This window comes from Danaus plexippus, chromosome 14, assembly GCF_018135715.1.
Source record: "Danaus plexippus chromosome 14, MEX_DaPlex, whole genome shotgun sequence".
NCBI classification, from domain to species: domain Eukaryota; kingdom Metazoa; phylum Arthropoda; class Insecta; order Lepidoptera; family Nymphalidae; genus Danaus; species Danaus plexippus.
This window is the reverse complement of record NC_083546.1, coordinates 2,312,664-2,320,441: the sequence shown is the minus strand read 5'-3', so window position 1 is coordinate 2,320,441 and position 7,778 is coordinate 2,312,664. Positions and strand designations below refer to the sequence as shown.

Here is a 7,778-nt window from a genome sequence, read left to right as displayed (position 1 = left end):
GGAATGCCAAAGGTGAAAGCTCACTAATGCTCGAACCGCCCTTCCCGTCCCAACAAATCGCAAAACTGTCTTCACGTCCGGTCACGAACTGGCGCAATGAACCCATCTTAGGATTAAACAGTTGACGAGGATAGCCTTTCATGGGTTGATAACCCACATGGTGGTGTACTCCTGCTATTTTCGGGAGATTAGTGAAGCATCTATGATTCTATCTTTACCAAGTACATGCCATATCGAAAACCTTGGTATCTTGTAGCTGGTAGAGCTTAGTTGTGGTCAGTTACTACAGCTCAAACATGGGCTGACACAACCCTGGAAGTATCAGCCTCTCACAGAAGATCTGCATGAAGTAGTTTTTAATGGCTGCGTTTCGTCCAATGAGTGAGAGAGCCGGTTGCCCTTTCCCTGTTCGCACCCCTTCCTGCGATTTCCTTATTCCCACTCCTCCCACTTTCTCAACAACCAAGGTTGGCAATGCATCAACAACATCTCTTATGTAGCGGATGTCCTTGGGCGACGGTAACTAGTGCCCATCAAGTAGGCCGTCTGCTCGTTTGCCATCTTTCTCATAAAAAAAATTAGTTTCGAATGATAAACCGCTGAACCAGATAGTGTTTCTTTTAATTATACAAAATTTTACTAATATAAGTTTTATCAAAATAACCAAATAGAATAAAGAGAAAGTTCTCGAACGCAAATTTCTAATAGAAACGATTGCTAAGGTTTAAGTTTCAGGCAAAACTGCAATTATTATATTTTAACAAAAATTAGGCCAATGAATATTTTGATGACAAAAAAATAACCGATTAAATATATCTACCATTATTCTAAAACTCAGATCCCATTTCCGACATACTGATGAAATGATTAAAAATTATATATTAATATGTATTACATTAAAAAATAGTGACTACTATAAATTCCATTTAAACAGTAATATATTGTATTGATAAACCATCCACAGATACGAGTTTATTTTTTAGATGTGATGGAGGTAGTATTATTATTATCATATATCATATCACAATGAAACAGTTCTGAGTTCGGTAATCTCAGTCTACCAATAGAGGATATTTGTTTTCAATTAATAGTTTAGTACTTTATAACGTAGAAAAAAATATAAATACGTTTTAAAAAACTCTAGATATTTTTAAAAATGGAATTTAAAACATTGACAAAATTTGAGCAGTTGAAACGCGGTCTTTTGCGCATGCTTTGTGTGACGTCACGTGACACATCCAACAGTGGGTTTTTACCGTGAACTTTACAGTTGCTTCATACATATTTACAATTTTAATAACTTAAAAACCATGGAAGAAGCCAAAAAAATATATTATAAGTATTGTATAGTACCAGAGTGCACAAATACTATTCGAAAAAACACCCAACGAAGTGTTTTTTCGTATTTCAAGTGATGCGAAAATACGAAAACGGTGGTGTAAGGTGGTGAGAAGGGATAATAAACCTCCTAAGTCGTTTTTATATCGTTGTGAAGACCATTTTAACGTTAGTATACTTTATTTATTACAGTAAGTTTGTGAATTAGTAAAAAGTAAGTTTTGAGAAAATTCGGTTTAAAATTAACCAAATGTATAAGGAAGGTTCAGTAGCTACAACTTTCTAAAAAACTTTATTCCTGTTGAGGTTTTACGAAATGTTTATGCCTTAACAACCCATATGTCTCCATCTCGTTTTACTGGGACGAAACTGCTGAATCACCATAAGATTCTCGTTAAGACCTGAAATAGACAAGTACTTATAACCACTTAAAGAAAACAGTCCACGTAAATCAGAGTATCCATTTATAAACATTAAATCATTATATATATCTCAGATACACACAAAATCAAAGTGATTATACTTGGGTGAACTTCAATAATAATAAAACATGTATTATTTTATAGACGTGAAATAAAAGTTTCAGAGTAATTTTAATGACAACTGGACATGAATAAGTTATGTTTTGGTGTATTATAAGTAAACTGCTGTGTGCAATTATGAATAAAAATCTATATTATGGTCTTAAATATATTATGAAACATAATAATTATCTTGCAGCTTTTACTCCTCTGATCTCTGCTCTTGTAAAATCGGAATTAGACGCAAAATATGCTGTCATCATAAATGCATCTAATTTCGGTAGATTGTCGGATTGTGCTTTCCCAAAACCAGCTTCAGTCATCGTCCTAAATTCACTACAAATCTAAATTAAACTTCGCACAAGAATACACGTTTAAATTACTTTTTTTATTCACAGAAACTTGTAAAACTGTATGAGTTTCGACGCTGATGAATGCAATGTCGTATCAGATGACGTCACATTCCGTTCGACCAATGGTGGCGTGTTTTGGAAGTTTGAATTTCGCTCTCTTATTTTGCACTTTTTATATATTATTTTAGGGGTTAAAATAATAAGTAAATAAAAAAAACCTTTTCATTATAATATGACGATAATAAGTATTTGAGAAAAAAATTATTAGGCCATGTAAAATTTTATGCACATTCCCTAATGTCCAAATAAGTGAACTTTGTGTATTAAAGAGTGCTTGAAAATTTATTACAAATAGGTTCTTGTATATCGTGATGAAGATCTATCTCAGTTACGTCACGATTATCCTAAATTTGTATTACTCCTTACAAAATAACAATAAAATAAACGCTTCTATTCCATTCGATAAACTCCTTTGTGTTTCCTCCACACAGTTACGAATACTCACCGATTCCAGTGGGAATGAAGCCATAGCATTAAATTAAAAAAAAAACACTCCTCATTAATTTATGGATATATGTTCATTGCTTCCATTTCTAATTAATATGATTAAGCGAAGTGAAAACCAACGCGAGTCTTGATTTTGAGGTTACTAAGCGTTTTCTACATCCTACAAAACATATGGTATTTACCACCATAATTTTCTAGAATAGATACATATCTAAATTGAGCTCTTAACATATTTTTGAAGTGTAAATAAGACACTACATAACAAACAGGGCAAAAGCGAGGTTTCATTGGATTTTGATTTATAAATGAAGAATGATATTCGTATGAAATATACTTACGATTGGACAAACAAAACCTCATAGAAATACACTCAAATGCATTCACGTCATAGCACATGTGCTCTCGAAACGTGCAGAATCTTAGTTCCATCAATTTTCATAAAAATTTAGGCTAAATATAATGCCATATATCAACAGCCCTCCTACATAATGCGCTCTAAGATCGCGAGTACTCATTTACATGAAACTAATATTTTCGGATTACTACGCTTTATTTTATTATTTTTCATTCTCATCTCGCCTGTCCGTGATCACAGTTGCTGCTGAGTAACCGAAACGTCGGGACTATGTAGTTTTAAAATCCGAAAATATTAGTTTCATTTTAGTCTGCTTCATATTAAGGAGAATAATAAGTCAAGGTTTTTGCAAAAGTTGTTATATTTGCAGCATATTATTTATAATACAAATCTAAGAGTTGGAGTTGGGTCCGCGCCGACGGCCGAAGGTCTGGACGACGTTCACAAACCTAAAATAATATAAATCAAGTTAATTCAGAATATTAAAACAGCATGTATATGGACGAATTGAGAAACCTCCTTTTTGAAGTTGGTTAAAAAACAAAATGCCATTAAAAAGTAGAAATAATATTATAAAACTGCATATTAAATGAATATATGTATAACATTAGCTTTGGAATTATAAATTAAATTAGTTGAAACAAAACACATTAACCTAATTTTGTTTATGTTACATTAAGCTCTATAGTTATTGGTTTGCAATACTACAATATTAATACACTATACATTTTTGACGAAACAAACTAGTGTCTATTGGTTTGTAGGAATGTTGTCCGTGTATTGAATAAAGTAAAAAGCAATAAAACTGTACATACAAATTAACAATCTGGCTAAAATATACTTGGGCTTTTTTTAAATTAAATTTTCAAAACTATATCTGAATGACAATGATCAGTTTTTGAACATTTCTTCTGTATTATCAAAACAGCCGTCGAATTAAGAAAATAATCTTAGCCACTAGCTGTAAACTTAATTCAAAATAACATTAAAGTAGATATATATTGAATAAAACCGTCAACAATTCATTTTTTTACTTAGAATATTAGCATACTTGAAATAAAATTCGTTAACATAAAGAGGATTTTGAACTATCAGACAATCGGAATATATTATTTCCGAGGTTCCAGGTTTTATTCCTGCTGATATTAATATTTTTATTCTTTACTTTCTGTTTGAATGTTAATATAAGTATGAGATATATATTTAGTGTTGAAATGAGAGTAACTTTTATCTGTCCTACCTTCTGTTGTATTGGATCCTACGTTTAGCACGGCCGGTCTTCTTCTTCTTTTTCTGTTGTTTCTCTACCTTTGGGGTTTGTCCCTTTACCTTACCTAAAAGTCATAAAAATAATTGTAAAATCTTAATATAAAATAGAGGTTTACAGATAACAATCAATATGTGAATGATTGCAACAATTAAAGTCAATAAATAAATAAATAAACATATTTAATAAAACCGTTCATAATGATGTGCAAACTTATTCGGACATCTTCATTCCCGTTTTAATTTTTGTTTGTCTTAATTGTCAAAAAATTATATTATGGAAAGATTTCAGAAATGCGAAGATTCAGGGTTTTCAGTAAACATTATAGATTATAATAAAGATTATACCAAATTACGAAAACTTTGTTCCAAATGACACTTACACGAGCACTTAAGAAAATTTACTTATTTTGGAATGAAAAATCCACTTGTCTTATTTATATATTGAAATAAGAATTTAAATATTGTCTCACCAGCACGAGCTAGAGAACCGTGCACTTTACCACCGAGCAGTGGCACGGTAAGATCAAGTTCTGTTGATGAGAGCTCAGATACGAGAGTGCCATCCTCAAGAGGGGCTCCACAGACTGACAGAGTCAAGTCCTCAGCTCCAACGTCAGAAAGCGCACGGATACGCTCCTAAAAGAAATTAAACGGATATTAAAAAGCTTATAAAACGTCAAGTTATCATACATAGTACGTCAGAAAGGTTACAACGTGTTTGAATAATGTTTATAAATGTTTATTAGTATACCTTAATTTGAGCAATGGATTCCTCGCCATTCACATCTAGGATGTGAGTAGATTGTCCTCTGATGTGCAACTGCATTTTGCGGGTTCTGAAATATTCATCATCTATTACTGTGGAAGCATGGTCGTATAGAAATGTAATCTTAACACTCTTATTCCTTGTAAAATTAAATTTTTATTACGACATTATTGAACATAAAATAATTATATTCGATTTAAAGGAAATTTAGTACCTGAAACCACGATTGCTTTAAGATATCTTTTAAAAACACAAATTTACTAACCTATCAGCCAGGTCTGACAATCGAAAGAAACAATCATGGCGGTGCCGGAAACGGATTTCATAAAATTGAATAGTTTTACCAAAATAGATTTCACTAAAATTATATAGTTATTTTTCTTACTCTTAATATTATTAACTGCAGTTAAGAAGATTTATTCAAATGATAATAATAAAATCGGATAAACGCTATAATGAGTATGTAGCATAAAACTCAGAGATATGAAGTATTTTGAAATTTTTGCTACCTACTCTAGTATTATTTAAATTTTATTGTTTATTGATAATATAAATTATTTAACTGATACCAAACTAACAATTATCAATAAAAGATACTATCATTACAATGTAATTTATTAATTAATATATATATTTTAGTGTTAATGTTGGTAATTCTAATATTACACATTTAAGCTCGTGATTGGTTACCTTTTTAAAAAGTGGTTGACAAATGTCCAGTGACGACTTCACGAGACAGCCGACAAAATGTTCACGTTTATAGAGTTATAACTGTGGAATTATGGTTTTGGTGCATTTTCTAATGGTGTGTAACATGATTAAATAAAAACTAAGAATCTTTAGCCATGTTGTCAAGACTTCTTCGTGAGTTCCTGTATTACCTAGTACATTTAATTGTAAATGTACTTGTTTCATTGAAACATTGTTATCGCCGATTTCATAATAAAAATCACTGTTTATCTCAGAAGCAGGTGACTAAGACTGATGTCTTGACATTGTTGGAAAAAGTGCCAAAATTACAAAAATCTCTAAAACACTTAGTTGTGTTAACAAACACAGATGTGCACTCAACTAGTGATCTCGCTAAGCTGGTTATATGGAGTTTGATAGTAGGAGTTCCTTACGTTAGTTTTTATGATATCACAGGTGAATATTTAATTATTTTGCTTCATAAAATGTCTCATTACAGTTTGCTGTATACTACCTATATTTTATATGTTTGTGTGATGCTGTAAGTTTAAATGTGCATGTTATTAATGACTACTATAAGTTTACTATGATCACTTAACCATTTATAGGTTTGGTAGAAACCTAGATTTTTAAATGGTAGTAGTTCATATTATCTGACAGAATACTAAACAAATCTACCTAAATCTCTTATGAAATTATGTTGCAACTGAGTCATTGTCGTTTTTTATCATTTAAACCATGTACATAGTTTAATATCTGAGCATTAGTAATGTTTTATCTTTACAGTTTTGATGAACAAAAAATTACGAAATATATTACGGTAACTGTTTCAGTTCTGTATATGATTTCTGTTATATGTGTCATTACACATGCACATTAAACACTGTTACACAGTGAGCAGTTATGCAGCGAAGCGTTTAAGTTTTTGTAACTTGTTTCACACTGCACAGTGTTTTATGCAAAAATATTATTTATCACAGGTAATCTGAAGACTAAGGAAAAGGATCTATTTTTTGAGATAGAAAAGAATAAGAAAGGCATCCCTGGTTGTATTAAATGGTCTAATAAAAGACAGCTGAATGGTTACACATATGGTGTACAAGGGAATACAGTTTACATTAATATATTTTCATATAGTGATGGAAAACCAAAAATAGTAAATTGTGTCAAAGATATAGCGGAAGACAAATTGTTTTGCGAAAGAAGTTCGGATGAATTTACTGCAAATGAATTTGATGAGGCACTAAGGAAACATTATCCTAACATTCCCGAGCCGGAATTAGTACTATATACCGGCCCATTATGTTGTACAAATGGCCTTCTTCCCTGGCAAATAAGACTTAGTGAATTTGTACAGATATCATACAATAATAATATAAATGTAAACAATTTTTTAGGTGCTTTAAATAAATATTGCAAATGTGATCAAAGATTTGGGAAGTGATTCCTGAATAGCCTAAGTCATAAATTATATTCTTAAATGAGATGAAGTGAGAAGTGTTTATTTAAAGAATGTTTGTTTCTGATAAATAACTACCCAAGTGTTTTTTTTTTGGTCATAAGCAAAATGTTATACAGTACAGCTCCTGTAAAATTTATATTTATTGCAATAATGTACTAATATTTGTAGATATATTTGTAAAGAACATACATGCGAGTAAGTTATTCAATGTTTAATTTTATTTATCCCATTGTGAACCACCGAAACTCGCCTTTGTATTACATCCGGTCCTAATTACCTACTTATCTGTTTCTTATCTTATTATTTCAACATTTCACTGGTGCTCTTATCAATATACTACTAATTAATCAATGAAATAATAATTAAAATACCGACTCAATTGATATAGACGAATACTTTTATCAAAGGAAAATGCAATTGCTATGATTTCAGTTTTTATTCATGACAATTGTTTTAAATATAACAAGAAAATCTATTATATTTTTTAAATACTATAAATATTTCTGTTTTTTTTTTA

The 7,778-nt window shown here is 30.8% G+C and overlaps 2 protein-coding genes and 2 long non-coding RNA genes across 7 annotated transcripts; 2 read left to right on the top strand and 2 right to left on the bottom strand.

Moving 5' to 3' along the window:
* The first annotated feature begins 1,215 nt into the window (after positions 1-1,215).
* Positions 1,216-2,679, top strand: LOC116769841 (uncharacterized). Its single transcript, XR_004353486.2, has 2 exons — positions 1,216-1,506; positions 2,258-2,679. It is a non-coding gene; the product is annotated as an uncharacterized LOC116769841 (long non-coding RNA).
* Positions 1,474-2,324, bottom strand: LOC116769842 (uncharacterized). The gene is made up of 2 exons (XR_004353487.2): positions 2,066-2,324; positions 1,474-1,739 (listed from the first exon to the last, which is right to left on the bottom strand). It is a non-coding gene; the product is annotated as an uncharacterized LOC116769842 (long non-coding RNA).
* A 738-nt stretch (positions 2,680-3,417) lies between the features above and the next one.
* On the bottom strand, positions 3,418-5,443 carry LOC116769712 (ubiquitin-like FUBI-ribosomal protein eS30 fusion protein). Of its 2 annotated transcripts, none has more exons than XM_032660893.2 (5): positions 5,375-5,443; positions 5,095-5,179; positions 4,814-4,979; positions 4,315-4,408; positions 3,418-3,523 (listed from the first exon to the last, which is right to left on the bottom strand). In XM_032660893.2, the coding sequence occupies exons 2-5, from the start codon at positions 5,167-5,169 to the stop codon at positions 3,466-3,468; spliced, it is 393 nt and encodes a 130-aa protein (XP_032516784.1). In that variant the 5' UTR covers positions 5,170-5,179; positions 5,375-5,443; the 3' UTR covers positions 3,418-3,465. The 2 variants fall into 2 exon arrangements, with proteins under 2 accessions (XP_032516784.1, XP_032516785.1); XM_032660894.2 differs by having other exon boundaries at positions 5,324-5,375.
* Positions 5,444-5,810: 367 nt separating this feature from the next.
* On the top strand, positions 5,811-7,469 carry LOC116769374 (dehydrodolichyl diphosphate synthase complex subunit Nus1). Of its 3 annotated transcripts, none has more exons than XM_032660436.2 (3): positions 5,827-5,914; positions 6,075-6,255; positions 6,780-7,469. In XM_032660436.2, exons 1-3 carry the CDS (start codon positions 5,891-5,893, stop codon positions 7,241-7,243), a joined length of 669 nt encoding a protein of 222 aa, XP_032516327.1. In that variant the 5' UTR covers positions 5,827-5,890; the 3' UTR covers positions 7,244-7,469. The 3 variants fall into 3 exon arrangements, with proteins under 3 accessions (XP_032516326.1, XP_032516327.1, XP_061378665.1); XM_061522681.1 differs by having other exon boundaries at positions 5,876-5,914; positions 6,078-6,255; XM_032660435.2 differs by having other exon boundaries at positions 5,811-6,255.
* Positions 7,470-7,778: the final 309 nt, after the last annotated feature.